The sequence below is a fragment of the Aquarana catesbeiana genome, linkage group LG03 (assembly GCF_042186555.1).
Source record: "Aquarana catesbeiana isolate 2022-GZ linkage group LG03, ASM4218655v1, whole genome shotgun sequence".
NCBI classification, from domain to species: domain Eukaryota; kingdom Metazoa; phylum Chordata; class Amphibia; order Anura; family Ranidae; genus Aquarana; species Aquarana catesbeiana.
The window spans coordinates 221,430,425-221,454,548 of NC_133326.1; the positions used below are offsets into that span (position 1 = coordinate 221,430,425).

General features: G+C 37.9%; 1 protein-coding gene across 6 annotated transcripts in view; it reads right to left on the bottom strand.

Moving 5' to 3' along the window:
• PTPRZ1 (protein tyrosine phosphatase receptor type Z1) overlaps positions 1-24,124 on the bottom strand; it is a 375,560-nt gene that overhangs the window by 242,004 nt on the left and 109,432 nt on the right. For all 6 annotated transcript variants that reach the window (XM_073619797.1, XM_073619802.1, XM_073619801.1 and 3 more), the window contains exon 2: positions 10,358-10,420. In XM_073619797.1, coding sequence (XP_073475898.1) covers positions 10,358-10,420 — 63 coding nt within the window. The remainder of the gene's footprint in view (positions 1-10,357; positions 10,421-24,124) is intronic.

The following is a 24,124-nucleotide window of genomic DNA, read 5'->3' on the forward strand; positions in this document are numbered from 1 at the left end:
TTCTCACTGAGTCAGTTGATAAATCCCTCAAACGCTCCAAACACAATTTCTACATGAATACAAACAAACCAGGTACATATTTGGCTCGGGCATTAAATTCAACTAACAAATCTTTCAAACCAATACGTTTGAAATTATCAAAAAATGTTTACACTTGTAATCCAGTTAAAATAGTCCATAAATTTCACTCACATCTCGCAACTTTATACAAGACAAACAATGAATTTAATCCTACAGAGGCTGAATCCTTCTTCTCAAAAATAACCTTACCTGAGTTATCTCAGAATCAAAAAAGCAGTTTGGATGAGCCTATAACTATAGATGAAGTTGCTAACGCCATAAAAGACCTAAAACTTAACAAAAGACCAGGCCCAGATGGCTACTCGGCTTTATACTATAAAACATTCTCAGAAATACTCTCTCCCATTCTCACTGAAACTTTTAACAAACTTCTAGATGGACATTCTTTTCGGCAAGAAACACTAATGGCAATTGTTTGTATGATCCCAAAACCCCTTTCTGATGATACTTCCTGTGTGAATTATCGGCCTATCTCTCTGTTAAACCTTGATATTAAATTATTAGCAAAAATAATAGCAAAACGCCTCAATAGCATTATAGGAAAATTAATACATAGAGATCAAGTAGGCTTCATGCCAAATAGACAGGCAGGCGATAATATACGCAGGGCAGTGTTATTGGCACATATTGCTAAAAAACGGAAAATCCCTTTATGTTTTCTATCTCTCGATATTAAGAGGGCATTTGACACAGTATCCTGGCAATATATGCAATATTCATTACAAAAATGGGGTTTTGGACCCCACTTTTTAACATGGATCAAAGCATTATATAATAAACCCAAAGCCTATATAAAATATGCTGGATACAAATCTGAAGCCTTTAATATCGAAAGAGGTACCCGACAGGGTTGCCCATTATCTCCCTTATTATTTGCCCTTATACTCGAACCCATGGCCCAATACATCAGAACAAACCAAACTATAACTGGCATTGAAGTAGGAGGTATTACACACAAATGATGTATATTTGCAGACGATATATTACTTTTTCTATCATCACCACAGGTCTCTGGTCCTAACTTAATACCAGCTCTTGATGGATTTGCAGCCCTATCCGGCCTTATGATTAATCCTAAGAAATGCCTAGTGCTTAATATTTCACTCACAAACATGGAATTGATCCCGGCTAGGGCTGCACTCCCATTCACATGGGCAGAAAAATCAATCCCATATCTTGGAATTCATTTAACAGCATCTCATTCTGACTTATTCTCAACCAATTATCCTCCTGTATTAAGACGGATCACAAATCTAATAAAACAATGGTCGCAACTTCCTTTATCCTGGATAGGGAAGATTAATGCAATCAAAATGACTATTCTACCCAAATTGCTTTATCTATTCAGAGTCCTCCCTATTCCAATTCCTTCCTATTTTTTGAGAATAGTACAAAAAAGAGCAACTTCGTTTATATGGGGCTCTTCTAAACCACGTATACCTATACACACACTACATCTTCCCAAAAATAAAGGAGGCCTGGGATGCCCTAATTTTACTAACTACTACAGAGCAGCACATTTGGCCAGTCTGTCCAAATACCATGCAAAACAGGAAATCCCATTATGGGTATTTATAGAGGCTTCAGAAAATGACCCTCTATTAATATCAAATTTATTATGGCTTGATCCTAAAGACCGCTTTAAAATTCATAATCCCATAACTAAACACTTCTTATCTCTCTGGGATAAACTAAAAACCAAATATCAGTTACAATCTCCACACAATCCTCTCCTTTCTTTTATCAGAAATCCGGCCTTTTATCCGGCATGGATCTACCCAAATTCTTTTAAAGCTTGGACAACATCAGGCATTCAGACACTAAATGACTTCATAGCATCTAAATCATTCCTTTCATTCCCATCGCTTAGAGAAAAATATGATCTACCAAACTCTGAGATATTTAGATATCTCCAAATCAAAAATTTCTATACACCATTCCTAAAGGGGGATGCACCATTATCCCAATTATCCATTTTTGAATCAATCTGTACAAAAGATCCATTTGCTAAAGGTACAATTTCATCACTTTATAATCAATTATATGGAGTAGCAAATCTTAATAGACCCTCTTACGTTCAGAGGTGGGAGGAGGACCTGGGACGAACTTTAGAAGACACGGACTGGTCTAACATATGGCTCACATCTAAGTCATCTTCGCCCAACATCTTAGCACTGGAGACAAATTATAAAGTCCTAACTCGCTATTCACCTAATACCTCAGCTCTTTGTTTTCGAGGATGCCCAGAAATAGGCACATATTTACACATATGGTGGACGTGCCCAGTAATCCAAACCTTCTGGAAGGAAGTCTTCGTGATTGCATCTAAAATATTTAAAAAAATAATACAACCAGATCCATATTTAACTTTACTTAATCTAAAACCGGAATGGTTAACACTCTCTCAATTCAAACTTATGATCCAACTAATAACGGCTGCAAAACAAACAGTGGCCAAGGCATGGAAATCTCCTACATTGGTACTAGCAGAAACAATTCACAGAATGAATAATACAATGTCCCATGCTAAGATGGTAGCCATCGATCAAAACCAAATTCCAAAATTTGAAAAACTTTGGCATCCTTGGATAAAACAACAGTTCCTGTCAAACTTCAATGACTCTGTCCTGTTGCCATGGTAGCAGATTAAATGACTTACAGAGACACCCATTCTAAGGCTTCAAAGAGAACTAAAAAGAATAATAAACTGACGAGCGGGACAACCTTGTGGACCATACCTCTACCTTTCAACCCTTTTTCTTCTTTCTCTTTCCTTTTCTCCACCTTACGATTAAAGCTCATTATCAGAATTTATTTGACCTATATACACTCTACTTGTAAACAATATGTATAGTAGGTATAAATCATTTAAATACCTACAAAAGTAACTAAGGAAATTATATATATCTTTAATTTAGGTTTACGTGAACCCAATGTTTAATATTTGAAATTTCATGATATTTACCTATATAAACCCTACTGTAAAACAATGAGCTTACTTTATAGATCCTTGTAAACTTACTTTATGTATCTTTATAACATTGTATACTCAATAAACTTCTTTTGACAAGGAAAAATCTTAAAATCAAACATGACAGGGTTTCAAACCTTTCGGTCGAGGTACAGGATATACTACATCTTTCCACCAATCCTATGATCACTGTGAAGCCCTCCGACAAGGGGGGGGGCAACATAGTGATCATGGATAATGACCAGCACATACAGATCTGTACTAGAATTCTTAACAACAAATCCTGGTACGCACGGGTTACTACAACCAAAATTGACAGGTTCCAGCAGGAATTCTATCAGCTTGTTGATTTGGGGTTTTACCACAATCTCTTGTCTAAAGATGAGTGGGAATTTGTTCGCACCCCCTTCCCCTGCACACCCACCTTTTACTCACTTCCTAAATTGCACAAAAGTTTGTCACACCCATCAGGTAGGCCCATCATATCCGGCAATGGTTCTCTGATGGAAAACCTCAGCAAACTCATCAATGGCTACCTGCGTCCACATGTATTGGGTATTCCGAGTTATATAAAAGACACAATCCATCTACTTCAAAATATGGATGGACTGCGGGTTCCATCGGACTCAATTTTGGTAGCCATTGAGGTGAAAGCTCTATACAGCTCAATCCCACATGACAAGGGACTGGCATGTATCAGAAGAGTTCTTTTGGAGAAAAGCAAATTCGAACGTAAGTTAACTGAGTACATCATTGAAGCTTTGGAATTTATTCTATGCCACAACTACTTTGTCTTTAACGGTTCCCATTTCCTCCAGGTGCAGGGCGTGGCTATGGGCACTTGCTGTGCCCCTTCCTACGCCAACCTGTACATTGGGGAATGGGAACGAATGATCAATACATCGGATGATATGGCCCCATTTTTGGACCACGTGGTAGTGTGGTTTAGTTACATTGATGACATACTACTAATTTGGAGCGATCCAGATGGGTTGTTACAGACGTTTGTGCAACAACTCAACATCAACACATTTAACTTTACCTTTACCATGTCATCTAGTACCAACATGATTGAATTTCTGGATGTTTATATACACAAAGATACAAATGGTTTACTATCTAGTAGCCTATACAGAAAGCCAAGGGCTGGCAACGGCATTTTACATGCCACCAGCTGTCATCCAGCCAATTTAGTTAAACTGATACCATTTGGCCAATATTTGCGCATTAGGCGCAACTGTTCTGATGAGGTCACCTTCAAGAAGGAAGCAGGTAAACTCAAGTTAAGACTCCACGCACGTGGATATTTGCATAAATGCCTCAAGAGGGCATTTAAGAAAGCAACCTCTAAAACTAGGCAGGAACTACTGTATGGAACCAAGACTCGTAAAACTGACGGTGACCAGTTACGGATTATCACCCGCGTTTCAAACCAACAAGAACGATTTTGTTTTGGCACTGGATTCCATAGTTGGACCATTAGTGCCGGAACGTCCAGCACTTACCTTGCACAGAGCAAGGTCTTTGCAAGATAAACTGTTTTTCAGTGAATACAAGGGGGTACGAAGGACCCCTGTAAAGAGGCTGGGCACCTTTAAATTTGGAGGGTGTGGCTATTGTCAATACATGGATATTGTTACCCATAAAATTCTTCCAAAGTCAAATTTACCCCTAGACATTTTGCAAACTGCAGGACATGCGGGGTTGTGTATCTCTTGCAGTGTGAATGCAAATGCTTTTATGTAGGAAAAAACAAAAATGAATTCTGGCAAAGAGCATACCGTCACATCTTAAGCATGCAATCATATAACCCAGACCTACCACTAGGACGTCATGTAACACACTTTCATGGTGGCATTTTTCCACATTTTACATTTTTAATACTCGATAGGGTGCACCCGGGAATGAGGTGGGGCGACTGGAATAAAGTTTTATTACAGCGAGAACAGCGATGGATATTCAGGTTGAATGCAACATCGTTTCTTGGACTCAGCAAGACGATCTCCTTCAAACCATTTTTGGAGGGTTTTGTCTCTGGGGTCCTGAGCTCTATTTGCCTTCACCAGCTCGTAGACATATTCCCTCCCCCCCCTCCCATGGCTCCCCTACCTTTTCTTGTTTTCTCCCCCCCCCCCCCCATCATTCCAGTGTTCCAACTACCTGGGTTATATAATCGATGTAATATGCTGGTATCAAATTCTGTGATTTACTGGTTCCTTGCATAATGTTCTGAGCCGACAGGGCATGACCAAATTTGTACATGTATATATTTATGGTATCCTGCATGTTTATATTGATCCCATGTGTGTGGCATAACACACTCTACAATCCAGGCATTTTTTCGTCCGTTTATATATATGTACCATTCATTTCCTAGCATCTGGGATTTCCACATTGCCTTCCTTAGTATTTTCATCATTTCTTCCTTTCCCTAATTTCTCATTCACTTTCCACACATCATATCTCACACTCTTCAGTTTAGTGTTTGATGCTCTGTCAGAGCCGCGCATGCCATATGACCGCATGTGATCGGCCTCAATTTGATTCTATTCTTGTCCAACATTTGCAGGCTTTAAACTTCGTTCTCCTGTGAGGTTATCTATACTCCCAGTGATACGTTTTTTGTGTTTTCGTTAGTTGCCATGGAGCCTCCCTATACACCAGCACTGAGTCTATTCAGTTACTGTCGACGCACCACATGACACCGTTGCGTCGTTACGTCATTGCTCGGTACGGCGCCGCGTGTTGATATCAGAACCAGGCGCTGACCACAAATTGCTTACTTCCTGGTTATGCAGGGTGGAGGCCGATGATGCGTTACCACAGGATTTGATGTTCCGATCCAGATGTCTGCAATCATCCCTTTTTGTGTCACATGCATATATAGTGCCTGGTTTCTTCCATCAGTCTCTCTTCCACCTGGCAGATGGAAAGAGTCACACCGCTCCATCTTAAACACAAGGTGAGTCTCCCATGCGGCTGGGACGCTATAGCTCCGTATACTTCTGTCTGTGGTCATTGCACTGTCTGTCTGTGGCTAGGACTATGCCTTATACTTTTTATAATCTTTGTAGCTAATAGATCTCTTCTGCTGCTGCTTTTAGATTACATGGCTACTCCAGCCTGTTGGTAGACCTTTGTACTAATGTATGACCGGTGATGTCTTGGACGCTTATATTTAGACGTAGACTCTATTTGATACCGACATGATCTGTCTCTGGAGGACGAAATACCATTTGTCCTGTCTAAAGCTTCTGTGAATGTAGGTATGATGATCTTCTGGTCCTTTGACTTTTTGATTTGTGTTCGTTCACCATATGAACATAATCTCTCACCAATAATTCAAGGCAATATATCTGAACTAATTGGTGGATTAATCTTTATACCCATTTAGACATATCACAGTCAAATACACAGGCTAGTGTCACTCTTTTTGGGTGTCCATTTTGCCTTACGTGGATCACTGGTTGTAATTGCTCTCCTGGCCTGATGCTCATGCGTGGCTCTGATGGACCAATCTCTTTCTCAATTTGTTGAGTTATGACTTTCTGCTGTTTGGGTGGAGCATTAACACTTGGGTCAGTATGTTCAGTTGTTATTTTATTGGTTCTGCCACAATATGTATGTATGATTTTCATGTATGAAATGTAAGATGGTCTAAACACTTATATCTCTACATTCCTGCATATTTTTGATGACATGTATTCTGTTATCATAGATTTAAGCCACAGTTTTGGAAGTTCCAAGCCCTTTTGTCCCTGCAGAAGATCTGCGCTGTGTTTTTTCGAAAGACGTTGGACATTCTGTCTGTTGACAGTTCTGGGCTTCTCTCTCAGCTGTTTCCATCTCTGCCCCCAACATATGTGTTTGTTTTTATTTCCATTTGAATGTTGTTCATTGTTATACATGTCAATAAATTTGTACTTTTTTACAATTACTGTTTGTGATCTGTTTAAAATCCCAACTAGAGGAACTTGTTTTTAACTACATGGCAAATGAGGTCTGATGTTAATAAATATAAAATTATGCACATGGGTGCTAAAAATATGCATGAGATTAAAACTGGGTCAATGATGGAGAAACGCCTGGGTGTTCTGAAAGGTTTTATACTTAATAACAGCATGAAATGCCAAACTTCAGTTTCTAGAGACAGGAAGATACTTTATTGTATTAAAAGGGACATAGACTTTAGAGAGAAATAATGATATCCATCAAAAAGCCAGCACTCCCACATTATATACAGAAAAACTTAAAAAAAAAACACTTTGGTTTTGAGACCCTGGGGCTTAAGTCCACTGTTGGCTGACGTCACTCAGTCGGTCCAGAATCTGGAGGGACCCGGACCTTAATGTCAGGATCCACCCAGATACCTGGACTGGCAGGCAACTGAGAGCCTAAGCTAGCTGTTCCCAACCTCTCCACAGCCTGGTGCTCCAGTGAGTGCTGGAGGGGCAGAGCACAGTCACCGGCTCTCTGCTCACTGAATATAGAGAACTGGACGGTCTTAGATCGTTCAGTTCTCGGTGTAGAAGCAGCAATGATAGATGCTGCATCCACCTAGGTGAGTATAAATGCTTGTTTTTTGTATTCTCAAACTTCTCTTTTAAGATCAGCTGCAGAAGCAGTTAACATGTTTTATCCCATTTTTATCATCAGATAAATAGAAACAGTGGTGACTTTGAAAATGCTGCCTTTCTAACTGTTTTTATTTGCACTCTGGAAGAAATGCAGCAGCTCATTACCTTTGTTAGCAAGTATATTGTGGTTGTGGGTAAGCTGATCACTGCTTTTGACTATAGAGACCTAATCTTGCCTCTATACAAAAAATTCATTAACATCTCAACTCAAATATGTAGAACAGTTTTGAGCACAAGTGCACAAAAATATTTTACAGAGCTGGAAAGACTGAAATCGTGGATGAGAACCTTCTTCCCTGCCAAAACACTGAAGTTGGGTCATGGATAGGTCTTCCAGCATGACGATGACCCAAAACATACCGCCAAGGCAACAAAGGAGAGGCTCAAGAAGAAGCACATTAAGGTCATGGAGTGACCTAGCCAATCCCCGGATTTAGAGAAGATCTGTAAAGAAGAGTGGACCAAAATCCCTCCTAAGATGTGTGCAAACCTGGTAACCAACTACAAGAAACGTTTTACCTCTGTGCTTGCCAACAAGGGTTTCTCCACCAAGTACTAAGTCATGTTTTGCTTGGGGATCAAATACTTGTTTTACTCACTGAACTGCAACTCAATTTATAAAATTTGTATCTTGTCTTTTTCTTGATTTCTGGTTGATATTCTTTGTCTATCATTTAAAATAGATCTATGATAACAATTATTGACCCTTAATTTCTTTGTAAGTGGGCAAACTTACAAAATCTGCAGTTGATCAAATAATATTTTTTGCCACTGTATATATATATATTTATATAGATAGGTAAAAAAAAGGTATAGGTAAAAAAGTCCAACCTTAGCATACAGAAAGGCTTCTTTACAGTAAAATCTGTGAAAATGTGGAATTGACTTCCATAGGTGTTAGCTCTAGTCAACGCTGTACATTAGTTAAAAAAAGGCTAAATGATTATCCAAATGAACAAAACATAAATGGGCATTTATAGTAGAAATAATTTTTTTTGAAAAAAATTGTGGTATATTTATTATAGCAAAAAGTAAAAGATATTGTGTTTTTTTTTCAAAATTGACGCTCTTTATTTGTTTATAGCACAAAAAATAAAAATTGCAGAGGTGTTGTTACAACGGCAGTGAATCACTGATGCACCAAGATTATAGCTGAATCAGTGATTCGCTGCCGTTGTAACAACGGCCGCTACTTATGCTGGCTGTATGGCATCTGGCCCTGTATCCCTTTGATAAAGTCATGTGGTGTGACGCAACACGTCAGAGAAGGAGGAGCCAGGTGCCGTCGCTTCCTAGGATACGGCCGAACCCGGAAGCTTTTATCTTTGCTGCTGATCGCTGTGTATTTTTATGTAAGTGACAGTATCGTTACATTAAAATTTATTTTTAATATACTACACTATGGAGCCCATTTTTTCATTTTACTTTCATCTGAGAACATTGATTAAGAGAGGGCGAGTATCATTCCATCCTGTACCAATCCCACTCCCACGGGAGCTGGCATCAAGATTGGAAGTCTATTTTGGAAGCCGTTCCAGTGTCGATATCCCTACCCCCCTGTGGGTGTAAGCGTGACTCGGCCCATTTGGGGGCCGCTACTACAGGTGAGAGGCTGGGGGAAACGGTCACCATACATCGCACTTTGGAACAGGATTGGATGAACTATTTATAGACAATTTTTATTACCAGTGCACCAGCACCTTTTTCCACCTTTAGAAGATTCCCGTTTTTTCACATTTGGAGCTGTATTAGAAGTCGCATTCACATGTGTTTGGACTGCACTTGATTACTTTCACTTTTATATCATTTTATTTTGAGATGTGAGCTCACAGTGGATTGGTTACTTTATTTACTTCACTACATGTTTATCACTGATATTTATTTGTCTGTTTAATAATTTTAATATTTTTTGATTATATGCACATTGCACTTTGCAAGAATTTTTACATCTTCTAAGTCGCATCTAATTATCGCATTTGTGAACCGCTTACCTGTGAAGACATTATTTTTTGATTATATGCACACTGCACTTTGCAAGAATTTCAAAAAATTCTTTGTTTGGAAGTCACATTTAATTATTGCATTTGTGAACCGCATACTTGTGAATATATTGTGTTTTTTTAGCAATTTTTTTGATCACGCACACTGCACTTTGTTATTTTTTGGGAAGTTGCATTGTTATATTGCATCTGTGACTTGCATACTTGTGAACTTTATTCTTATTCTATGTTAGATGTACATTATTGACCGATTGGACACTTCTATTATCATGTGACATTATTCACAATTTTATTTATTTATTTGTCACGTGAGGCTGGATTATTCACTATATTATTAGGTGATATTTGATCCTTTTCCACCCACTTGTTATGTGAGATTGGATTACTTTCTTATGTTTCACTTTGCATTTTACATGTACACATTGTTGTACATAGTTTTACTTGTTTGTGTTCATCTAGGCCTTGGACGTAAAATTTTTTCACGTTGGGACTGAGGTAGCGCTACATATGTTTTATCTTTATCATTAGTTGTAGTTTGCTTTTATTTCATTTTACATTATTGAGACTGCAGCTGGAAAAACTCAGACTAGTAAACTAGCAGCAATAGGACGAAGATCATATATATATATATATGTATATATATACACAACACAGAAATACACACTTACCTGTATAGGACCAGTCTATTTCTGCAATTAATTTTCGTTGCTGTCTGTATCCATAAACCGAGCCTAGAGAAGAAAAAACAGATACAACTGAAATTCAGATGATATAATTGATAAAGTATTTTAATGTGGTGAGTAGTATCCATTTCTGCTGTTTTTCAGTAAAACAATACATGCACACTTTTCTTCCACATGCAAAATTGATTTATTGTTATGGCAGTTACCATGCAAGACATTTACCCTTATCAACTATTTATTGTGAATTCCTTCAGTCATTTATTACATATCAACTCATCTGAAAATCAAATACAGACTCAAATTTTTACTGATATAGGCACAGAAGCCAGATAGTAATGTACATGTTAATCTTCATCAAAGAAGGTCATGTACGTTGTAATTACCTTGCCTCTCAGGGATAAAATACTGTAGACAGTTTCAATAGAAGAAAAGGGTTGTTGTGGCACTATTAAACCAACTGTAATAAGGGAGAATCCTAGTATCCAGCCAACAACTTTATACGGATAGAGCAACACAGCATCAATGTGCTGCTGTAGGTGCATACATTCAATATATAGCCAAAAGTATGTGGACACCATTAAAAACATTTTGAGTTCAGATACAGAAAGCCATGTCCATAAACAAATGGTAGGACAAGTTTGGTGCAGAGGGACTGAAATGGCTTGGGAGACCTGACTTCAACATTATTGATCACCTTTGGGATGATTACCAATGCCGATTGAGAGCCGGGTCTTCTAGTTCAACATTAGTATCTGACCTCACAGGTGCTCTTTTGGTTGAATGAGCACAAATACCCACAGTTGCACAAATATTGTAGTAAGTCTGTGGTATGACTTCCCATAGGAATGAAGGCTGTTAAAACTGCAAAGAGGAAAGCGACTTCATATTACTGCCTATGGTATTGGAGAGGAATGCCCCAAAAGCTCATAAAATAAAGACAGTGATGGCCAGTTGTCCACGCGCTTTTGACCATGTAGTGTACAACTATATAACTGTTCCCCTTTACTCACTTTATTTTAATGCAAGACTCCAGGTAATATTGTTGATTGGAACTTTCCACCATAAACCAACACACCAATTTGCCTGGTACCTCTAAACACCCCATCTGCGATCAATAGTGACAACCCCATATTTACTGCTGTGGATTATGCTGTTATGTTTTAATTTTAGATACCGTATATACTCGAGTATAAGTCGAGTTTTTCAGCCCATTTTTTTGGCTGAAAAAAGCCGCCTCGACTTATACTCAAGTCAGTGAACAAAAATGCCCGAAATGAGGAGAAAAATGGGCGACTCTGGGTGACGCTCGTGAATGGCCCGGCGCCCCTGTGAGTTTCCCCTCCCTCTGATGCTGTCAGATCGCCGTGCAAATGTGTGTGTCATCATAACGATGTCCCACCTCCTCTTCTGTGTTACCATATGTTTCCCCTCCCTCCCTCCCATGCTGTATCAGATCGCCATCCACATAGCGATGTCCCGCCTCCTCTTATGACAGACGGCACAGTGATCCAATGCTAGGAATCACTGTGCCGTGTGTCATAGGAGGTGGGACATTGCTGCCGTGGCTGCACAGTGATCTGACACAGACATTGAGTGAGTGAACCACCGGTACCACTCTGCTCCACTCCACATATATGTATGACATTTACAGACATTTACAGAAACAAAATATTGAGTATGTTTTACCAGATAATGTATGTATTGGGACCAGAGCTATGGTGGCACAGGTTCCTGGACACTGGACACCAGAAGGCTGTATATAATGGACACTGGCAGGTTGTATATAATGAACACTGGCAGGCTGTATATAATGGACACTGGCAGGCTGTATATAATGGACACTGGCAGGCTTTATACAATGGACATTGGCAGGCTGTATATAATGGACACTGGCAGGCCGTATATAATGGACACTGTCAGGCTTTATACAATGGACACTGGCAGGCTTTATACAATGGACATTGGCAGGCTGTATATAATGGACACTGGCAGGCCGTATATAATGGACACTGGCAGGCTATATATAATGGACATTGGCAGGCTGTATATAATGGACACTGGCAGGCCGTATATAATGGACACTGGCAGGCTGTATATAATGAGCCCTATCACAGGCTGCTCTATGCAAACAGTCATGTAATCACATTCTGTAATATCATCAGCCTGTATTAGGCCTCAAACTATACAAGTCTTTTTTTTATCCTGTTAGAAATGGATCCCAATACTTCTACCGGAAATCCTGGACCAAAAGAAAAATGCAGATCATACGAAGCTGGTTTCAAGCTTAAGGTTGTGTCAAGAGCATTTTGTGTTGATGAAAAACAAGTGAGGGACTGGCGGAAAATGAAAGCTGACTTGGAAAAGATTCCAAAGGAAAAAAAAGCTTGACATGGTTTAACAACTTCATATGGGGCTCTAGAGACTGAATTGCATAAATGGGTTATGGAGTGTCGTCAAAATGGTTACTGCGTAACACGCATGGCAATTTGCTTACGTAAGGATGACAAATTAAAAGCACCAGGCATTGAAAATTTTGTTGCGTCAGCAGGATGGTGTACCCGCTTCATGAATAGGTTTGGCCTATGTTTGCGGCAAAGAACAAAGATTTCACAGAAGTTGCCAAAAGACCTTGATGAAAAAGTGATGTCAATCCATTCATTCATCATAAAACAAAGAAGGATCCATAACTATGACCTGGGAGATATTGGAAATATGGATGAAACACCTATGACCTTTGATATTCCAAGCAACAGAACTGTGGCAAGTTTGGGAGCCAAAACTATTTTTCTCAGAACCACAGGAAATGAAAAAAAAAATTCACAGTCGTTCTGTCATGTTTGGCTAATGGAACTAAGCTGCGGCCTGTCATTATTTTTAAAAGAAAGACCTTGCCTAAAAAGGTCAAATTCCCACCACGGATTACAGTGCGCGCACATATTAAAGGCTGGATGGATAAAGACAGAACAAAAAAATGGCTGGAAGAAATTTGGAACGGACGACCAGGAGCAGCCTTAAAGAAAAAAACATCATTGCTAGTTTGGGATATGTTCAGAGCCCACACATCTGATGACATAAAAAAATTGGCAAAATCTTCTCAAGTTACTTTGGCCATTATTCCAGGTGGCTTACATCTGTATTGCAGCCCCTAGATGTGTGTTTAAATATAAACCTTTCAAAGACCGTGTGCGAAAGATGTGGCATGAATGGATGTTATCTGGTCAAGTCCGACTGACAAAAGGTGGAAATCTGATGAAGCCCGACATAGAATTGATAGCAACGTGGGTTCGTGATGCATGGGAAGAGATTCCGGAGGACATGGTGCAAGGCACCTTCAAGAAATGTGGCATTAGTAATGCTATGGATGGCAGTGAAGACAGCGCTTTGTTTGAGAACGACAGCAGTGACGGTGATGACTGTGAACTCAGTGATGATGACAATGTCTATGCTGATAACCTCACACCAGCTAATGATGAAGCTCTCTTTGGACATACAGATGATGAGGAGGAATCCAGTTTTGAAGTATTTTAACTCTTGTGTTTTAGCTTGGTTGCTGATTGAGCTAAGGTTTTTGTACTTTTATGCCCCGTACACACGGTCGGATTTTCCGACGGAAAATGTGTGATAGGACCTTGTTGTCGGAAATTCTGACCATGTATAGGCTCCATCACACATTTTCCATCGGATTTTCTGACACACAAAGTTTGAGAATAGGATATAAAATTTTCCGACAACAAAATCTGTTGTCGGAAATTCTGATCGTGTGTACACAAATCCGACGGACAAAGTGCCACGCATGCTCAGAATAAATAAAGAGATGAAAGCTATTGGCCACTGCCCCGTTTATAGTCCCGACGTACGTGTTTTACGTCACCGCGTTTAGAACGATCGGATTTTCCGACAACTTTGTGTGACCGTGTGTATGCAAGACAAGTTTGAGCCAACATCCGTCTGAAAAAATCCTAGGATTTTGTTGTCGGAATGTCCGAACAAAGTCCGACCGTGTGTATGGGGCATTGAAGTTATTGTTGATACCATATAGTTTTTATTGACCCTCTTTTCCACTTACAGAGCTAGTTTACTGTTTTTCTTTGAAATATATATTCAAAAACATTATTGGTATCTATTTTTTTTTTTGAAATTTACCGGTAGCTGCTGCATTTCCCACCCTAGGCTTATACTCGAGTCAATACGTTTTTCCAGTTTTTTGTGGTAAAATTAGGTGCCTCGGCTTATATTCGGATTGACCTATACTCGAGTATATACAGTACTTAATTTACATTGCTATAATGTTAGCTATCATTCTGCTTTATAGCAATCTCTGCCTTTTCTGTATAGTTACTGCAGCTGCCTAGTTTTTTTTATCTCAGCTCATGCCTAATTAAGATCCATATAACTTGATCTTTTAGCTTCTAGTTTTAGCTTGTGAATGATCTCCACACCTTTGTAACTGCCGCCCTTTTTCATCCTATTAGTGATCATTTTTGCAATATTTATTACATTGTTTATATGACTTATGCAAGTTGATCTGGCTATACCCCTTGAGGTTATAAATGTTATCTTGCTTCTCTGTTATGCAATTTTATCTTACTGCTCTGTCTTATCCTTCCTGAGTGAAGCAGATCTTTCTCTAGCTAATCTGTTGCCATTTTTACTCTCTGAATGCAGCTTGGTTTGCCCATAGTCACAGAAGGATCAGAGAAAAGGAACCTAATATTTTTCTGTTAGGAGCATTAGGGATAAGACACAGGAGTCTGACCTTAAGGTAGCAGTGCTTACCCAGAACTGTGTCAGAGTCAGTGCTAATGGTTGTGTTAGCAAAGCATTTCCCAACATTTATTGGAACAAAGATTTTGTCAGCTGAATGGGCAGCTTAGGTTATAGGTATTTTGAGATTGTATAATACAGATTTAAATAGCTTAGGGCAGTGATGGTGAACCTTGGCACCCCAGATGTTTTGGAACTACATTTCCCAAGATGCTCAACTACACTGCAGAGTGCATGAGCATCATGCACTCTGCAGTGTAGAGTGCATGAGCATCATGGGAAATGTAGTTCCAAAACATCTGGGGTGCCAAGGTTCACCATCACTGCCTTAGAGTAACAGAAACAATTGCAGTGGTGATAAACTGAAAAACTAAACTGAAATGTGGTATCTTCATTCGTTTTCTTTTTTAGGCTTTTTTTCCCTCTTTAGTCTCACCTGATGATCTGGCCAATAACACGCACTAACGTTGATTTACTAAAACCTTATTGCCAAAGCTTAATTGAACAAGCTGAAGTAAGAAGCTGATTGGCTACCATGCACATCTTCACCAGATTCTGAGTGCACCAGTTTTAGTAAATTTCCCCTTCTTTCGGTCTTAGCCTAGATTCATACTGATGCGGGCTTGAAATTGTGCGAGTTCAGCTGAACCCTCACAATTTCAAACCCGCATGTCAGTCTGAATTCGGGAACGATTTCAGAGACATCTGTGTGGGTTCCTGCACAGATGTCTATTGAAAGCCCCTCCAAAGTCACCAAGAGTAGTGCAGGAACTACTGCTGGGAATAGGTGCGGCGCACCGATTCGGACAGTGCCATTTATGGCAATAGCTAGGGATTTGACATGTCAAATCGCATGTCAAAACGGCTGGATGTGAAAGTGGGCTTAGGGTGGCTTCACTCTGGATGGAGGAGCAACATGGACAAGCTTTGAACAAAAGCACTGTCATTTTGGGGAGAGGGTAGTGTTAGATACACTAGCAGATTTAGATGGACTTGACTAACAAATTAAAGCCATACTCCAGCTAACACTTTATAAGCAGTTATTTAAAAAAACATTTTCCTTTTTTGGTCAAAGGTTTTACATAAATAAAACAAAGCTGACCCTTGTAATCACCCCGTCAGATAATTTGTCTCAACCCTCTAAATGACGCTTGGACAGCTTGGTCTGTTAACGGAAGTTGAAAAATAACAGATTTATTGGCCAGATCAACAGGTGAAAACAAAGGCAAAAAAGCTTAAATAATAATGCAGTCACCGCATTAAAGAATTGGCAAACTGCAATATAATATGTTTTTGTGTTTAATGCTGCTTAAAATATCTTCTTTACTGACAGAATTAGCTGCTTGTTGGCAGTATCCAATTTAAAATTAATGTGCCGTAACAAGTAGCTCTCATCTAAATGGGAGATGATGCAGATGCCTGTACTTTGAAAAAAATGTTAAAGTATTAAAGGATTCACATATTTTTAAACCATTTTAAAAGACAGATTTGTCTATTCCAAAGTTTGTAGAGAGCAATTAAACCTGAACTTCAAATCTTTCCCCAATCTTTTAAAAAAGTTTTTCACTGCTGCATGTGTCTCCAAAGAAGACAAGATATTCTTCACAAGCACCTTTCTGTTACAGTAGATGAAAGAAACATTTTATGGCAGCAAAAAAACTATTTAGGACAGGACACTATGACCAGGGGCTCTTGCACAGTTATGAAAACTGTCTTTTGTATTATGACAATAATGATAACTCAATAAATATTTTCCTTATATATCAGAGCATATAAAATTACAAGTTTGATAATTCCATTCTTCTCATCACTTAGCATCCTTATACCCACAAGGGGTTCAAGACCGTATGGTGTATGACCAGCATAGCAACAGTATCTCCATTGGAGAGATTTCTCTTCACTTTCTGTTTCGGTATTCACCACGGACATAGGAAGTTAAAGGAAATTACAGCAATGGAGGCACAGACAACAAAAAAAAAACCTGAGAGGTGTTTCAACCTTTACCTACTTCATCCAAAATGAAGAAAACTGTTTTCTCTTGACTTTGATAAATCTAGAGAATCAGTTTTGGGTGAGATTTTTGCTCTAAAGGAGAGCTAAACCAAAAACCTTTTTTGTATTTTTATATAAAGTAAAGAATTCTTAAAAACACCTGTGAGTTTTTTTTGCTGTCTGTGCTTAAGATATAAGGAAGTGGGAGGAGATCTCTCCAAAGGAATGGAAATGCTCTTTTAGGCAGGTAAAGCTCAAAATGCTCCCTTACCTCCATATAAAGCCATGTGATGTACCTCATTATGGGAATTGCCCCAGAAACTGACACAACAATAATCTTCTAGGAGTGGTCACGTATAAAAAAACCTACTGGTCAGAGGTGTTTTACCTAATAAATCAACTCATATGTTCCAATATAGCTTAATCTCCTGGCTTGGCACTGTTAGACCTGACCAAAGAATCAATCCCCTACTCTTACCGTAAAATTGTCACACATATTCTTCTAGTTGATAGATTACATATCACCAAATTGTGGAAAAACCCTACCTCTCCACAATTACTAGATGTCATTAGGATGGTTCAATCACACTGTACAAACAAAGTGTTGTTAGCTACAGATAGGCACTCATATCTTAAAATGCTACATTTATGGATGTCTTGGTCCCACTGGTATAGCCAACATGCATTAATGCCACCAACGTACTAACCAACCTATTGTTGAATTTTCCTTCTCCTTGCTTCTTCGAGATATGGTATCCTCTTATACTGTATGATTGTTAAAACTGATAACAGCTACATCTACAGTGCCTTGAAAAAGTATTCATACCTCTTGAAATTTTCCACATTTTATCATGTCACAACCAAAAACGTAAATTTATTTTATTGGGATTGTATGTGATAGACCAACACAAAGTGGCACATAATTGTGAAGTGGTAGGAAAATGATATATGGTTTTTACATTTTTTTTACAAATAAATATCTGAAAAGCATTTGTATTAAGCCCCCTTTACTCTGATACCCCTAATTAAAATCTAGTGGAACCAATTGCCTTCAGAATTTACCTAATTAGTAAATAGAATCCACCTGTGTGTAATTTAATCTCATTATAAATACAGCTGTTCTGTGAAGCCCTCAGAGGTTTGTTAGACAACCTTAGTGAACAAACAGCATTATGAAGGCCAAAGAACACACCAGACAGGTCAAGGATAAAGTTGTGGTGTAATTTAAAGCAGGGTTAGGTTATAAAAAATATCCCAAGCTTCGAACATCTCATGGAGCACTATTCAATCCATCATCTGAAAATGGAAAGAGTATGGCACAACTGCAAACCTGCCAAGACATGGCTGTCCACCTAAACTGACAAGCCGGGCAAGGAGAGCATTAATCAGAGAAGCAACTAAGAGGCCCATGGTAACTCTGGACAAGCTGCAGAGATCCACAGCTCAGGTGGGAGAATCTGTCCACAGCACAACTATTATGCCGCGTACACACTAGCGGAATTTCCGTCGGAAAAATCTTGGATGGTTTTTCCGACGGAATTCCGCTCAAGCTTGGCTTGCATACACACGGTCACACAAAAGTTCATTGAACTTTCGACCATCAAGAACGCGGTGATGTACAACACTACGACAAGCCAGCAAAAGTCCGATGGAGCATACACACGGTTGCATTTTCAGGACAAAAGCTCTCATCTGACTTTTGCTGGCGGAATTTCCGCTCGTGTGTACGGGGCATTAGTGCCACTTTGTGTTTGTCTATCACATAAAATCCAAATAAAATACATTTACGTTTTTGGTTGTAACGTGACAAAATGTGAAAAATTTCAAGGGGTATGAATACTTTTTCAAGTCACTGTGAACAAGAAATGTATCTGTGTCATTGTAATGATATTATGTATACATGTGCTAACTTCGTGTCTCGAACCCTTATTTTTTGTATTAAATTAAGGAAAGTTTAATAAAAAGTATTGAAAAGAGAAAACTCAAAATGCTGAACTTTCTCACACTTTCCACTCTAAATCATCATGACAAATAGAAGGAAGTTCCCAGCACATAGAAAGTGATAAAAATGGGAAGATAATCTAATCTTATCCCACTGTATCCAAAACGAAAAAAGAGGAATTTAGATACACTTTAAGTGTAATTCTTAGTGCACAAGTTTCATATCTCCTCCTCAAGTTTACAGTAAACCATCAGCACAAAACTATAGTAATGAGGGGGTTGGGGAGGAATGACAGGGACTTCTCCAATCAAGTCCTACCTCACCACCCAGAACTAATTGGACTATCACGGTACCTCATAAAGGCATACAAACATAGATAAAATTTAAATTTATTCAAAAATAAAGATTAAAAAATCTATACATACATAATATAGATTTAACAGAAGTATATTACAATACACAAATTGAAATAACATTTAAAATGCCCACAAAGGTGGTTGGAGGCAGTTTTAGAGTACTTGAGAACTGAACCTCGACAGTTTCGCGGTCAAGCCGCTTCTTCAGGAGGCGTCCAAGTAGGTTCTCTATAAATCAGATAACCATGATTACATATACAATATAAGAGAATGATATAAGGAGGATAGCATAGCATTGGAGTAGTTGTTAATTTCAAATAAACATGTTCCTCCTTATATCATTCTCTTATATTGTATATGTAATCATGGTTATCTGATTTATAGAGAACCTACTTGGACGCCTCCTGAAGAAGTGGCTTGACCGCAAAACTGTCGAGGTTACGTTCTCAAGTACTCTAAAACTGCCTCCAACCACCTTTGTGGGCGTTTTAAATGTTATTTCAATTTGTGTATTGTAATATACTTCTGTTAAATCTATATTATGTATGTATAGATTTTTTAATGTTTATTTTTGAATAAATTTACATTTTATCTATGTTTGTATGCCTTTATGAGGTACCGTGATAGTCCAATTAGTTCTGGGTGGTGAGGTAGGAGTTGATTGGAGAAGTCCCTGCCATTCCTCCCCAACCCCCCTCATTACTATACAATTGAAGGATGAAGGTACCCACTAACAGTTTATTTTTTCCTATTTTTGTGGCATTTACTCTATAAATCAGCACAAAACTGTTATGCCCCGTACACACGGTCGGACTTTGTTCGGACATTTCGACAACAAAATCCTAGGATTTTTTCCGACGGATGTTGGCTCAAACTTGTCTTGCATACACACGGTCACACAAAGTTGTCGGAAAATCCGATCGTTCTGAACGCGGTGACGTAAAACACGTACGTCGGGACTATAAACGGGGCAGTGGCCAATAGCTTTCATCTCTTTATTTATTCTGAGCATGCCTGGCACTTTGTCCGTTGGATTTGTGTACACACGATCGGAATTTCCGACAACGGATTTTGTTGTCGGAAAATTTTATCTCCTGCTCTCCAACTTTGTGTGTCGGAAAATCCGATGGAAAATGTCCGATGGAGCCCACACACGGTCGGAATTTCCGACAACACGCTCCGATCGGACATTTTCCATCGGAAAATCCGACCGTGTGTACGGAGCATTACACTTCAGCAATAGAAAGGGATCATTTGAAAAAAAAGATTTTTATTATTTATTTGTTTTAATCAGGTAAAGTAGTTCTGCGTTTAAATTAAGAACTTGGGGAACTTAGAACTAACTGGCACTGGAGCCTTATTTTACTCTCAAAACATAAGGAAAATAATAAGAATGCTCAAATAACAATATTTTCATATATTCCTGCATAAATGTAATCACTAAATTAGTACCCTTTAGCCACTCAATTCAAAATATTTAGGAAAAGAACATTTTTGGACTTTCATAATTTAGTACTGAATGTTCTTGATGCTTTATTTGTTTGTTTTATTTTGTGCAACTGCCCAAATAATATCAAAGGTCAGTTTTAATGGTAAAAGGCTTTTGGCACAGCTCCAGAATGGTTTGACAGAACCACCATATATGTATAAATAAGCCTGCATCCAAACCAACATATATAATGGGTTCCTCTAAAACAGCCAATGTAAGTGAGGTCAATAGCTATCATGATAATAGTTTGAAATTAGCAAACCAATATCAGTTTTTAAAGAGATAATAATGAGAAAATTTGCCCTGTTTTTTTCAGTTAGTCATTATTATTATTATTATCATCATTATTAGGACAGGTATTTACGAAACGCTTTACATATATATATATATATATATATATATATATATATATATATATATATACTGGTGAATGCACAATACTATATATCTATATATATAGATATATATATATATCTATATATATGGATATCTATCTATCTATCTATCTATCTATCTATCTATCTATCTATCTATCTATCTATCTATATATATATTTTTATATATATATATATATATATATATATATATATATATATATATATATATATATATATATATATATATATATATATATATATATATCTATATATATATATATATATATATATATATATATAGATATATATATATATATATATAGATATATAGATATCTCCTAGATTGTAAGCTCTAACGAGCAGGGCCCTCTGATTCCTCCTGTATTGAATTGTATTGTACTTGTACTGTCTGCCCTAATGTTGTAAAGCGCTGCGTAAACTGTTGGCGCTATATAAATCCTGTATAATAATAATAATAATAATAATATATATATATATATATATATATATATATATATATATATATATATATATATACATACTATTGTGCATTCACCAGTCCCTGCCCTCAAGGAACTTACAACCTAAGGTCCCTAACTCACATTCATACTTTAGCCAATTTTGACAGGAGCCATTTAACCTACCAGCATATGTTTGGAGTGTTCATCACTATTAATTTTTGGTGCATTTGTTGGTACATTTTATTAAATATATTCTTTCTCAGAATACTATAAGTTTAATAAATCTATTATTTCTCAGAATACTATAAGTTTAATAAATGTATTCTTTCTCAGAATACTATAAGTTGTAGACAGAGACACTTCTGGGAGCACAGGAATAAGATGCCAGAGCCTGTCAATTTTGCCATTAATACCAATTGAAATATAGGAAGTTGTGGAGAATCTATTTTTATATATATATATATATATATATATATATATATATATATATATATATATACAGTATGCTATATTTATAAAATGGGTAAGTTATAACGGATGTAGAGGGTATATATATTTATAAGTAGATTATTGTTTATAAATATTTAAGTATTCACTGTATATTATTAGACTGTCTAACTATTAGAATAACTGGAGACAAGAGTTTTGCTTAAAAGAGAAGTATGGGGTTTGGCTTTTTTTCTGAATTATACTTGCCTAGGTGCGATGCTGCATCTTTCCCCCTGCTGGCTCCAACACAGAACCAAGCAATCAAACACCGCTGATTGCACGGTTCTCAGAGCTCCCTGAGCAGAGAGCTGGTAAGTGTCAGTCACCGCTCTCTGCTCTGCCCTTAGTACCGTATTAATTGCACATGGATACCCTGTAAGTATTATATAGGGTGTTTTACCCGTATTTTTTTTTATATTTTTCACATTTGTGACTATATTAGACCAACTAGAAATGCATAATATATCATTACAGAGATATCTTGCATGTGTACATGCTTGCTTCAAGTCACGAAACGCATTAAGCTAACAGATGTTGTGTTCAAATCGTATACTGTATCCTATCACGTCATTGTGGATTCTGTTCATGCATTTTGTATTTGATTATATTCCAATCATGTGCTATCATATTTTGGGCTTTTCTATATGTATCATGTGCTATCCATTTTTTGGATTATTTACGAATTATGTACTTATGTATGAAATAAAGTTTTTCATTCAATATCTTACTCTATGCAGGTATTTAACCACTTAACTACCGGGCCTCTTTCTGAGATTTGGTGTTTACAAGTTAAAAACATTTTTTTTTGCTAGAAAATTACTTAGAACCCCCAAACATTATATATTTTTTTCTAACGCCCTAGAGAATAAAATGGCGGTTGTTGCAATACTTTCTGTCACACTGTATTTGCGCAACGGTCTTACAAGCGCACTTTTTTTGGAAAAAATACACTTTTTTGAATTAAAAAATAAGACAACAGTAAAGTTAGCCCAATTTTTTTATATTGTGAAAGATAATGTTACGCCGAGTGAATTGATACCCAACATGTCACGCTTCAAAATTGCGCACGCTTGTGGAATGGCAGCAAACTTTTACCCTTAAAAATCTCCATAGGCGATGTTTAAAAAATTGTACAGGTTGCATGTTTTGAGTAACAGAGGAGGTCTAGGGCTAGAATTATTGCTCTTGCTCTAACGATCGCTGCGATACCTCACATGTGTGGTTTGAACACCGTTTTCATATGCGGGCGCTACTCACGTATGTGTTTCGCTTCTGCACGCGAGCTCAGCGGGACACGTTTAAAAAAATTTTTTCTTATTTACTTTACCTTTTATTTTTTATTTTTACACTGTTCTTTTTTTTTTTAAAAAATGTGTCACTTTTATTCCTATTACAGGGGATGTAAACATCCCTTGTAATAGAAAAAAGCATGACAGGACCTCTTAAATATGAGATCTGGGGTCAAAAAGACATCAGATCTCATATTTACACTAAAACGCAATAAAAAAAAAAAAATGAAATGTCATTTGAAAAAAAAAGTCTCTTTAAGAGCTATGGGCGGAAGTGACGCCCATAACCCATGCCCAGGGCTTCCGCCCAGCAATGATATGCAGACGGGTGGGGGGCCATCTTCCCCTCACTCGTCTCCATGCCTAACAGAGAGAAAGATCCGATCGCCTCCGCCGCTACCAACGGTTCCGGTAAGCCGAGGAGGGCACCGGAGCGCGGTGGGAGGGGGGCCCGATAAAAGCAGATCGCCCACTGAAGAAGAGGATACTGGGTTTATGGCAGCTAGTTTGACCCTCCACATACTTCATTTAAAGTTCTCTTCATTCTTTGTTCTCTATCAAGATATGTTTTGCTGCTTGTGTCCTGCTGTAAA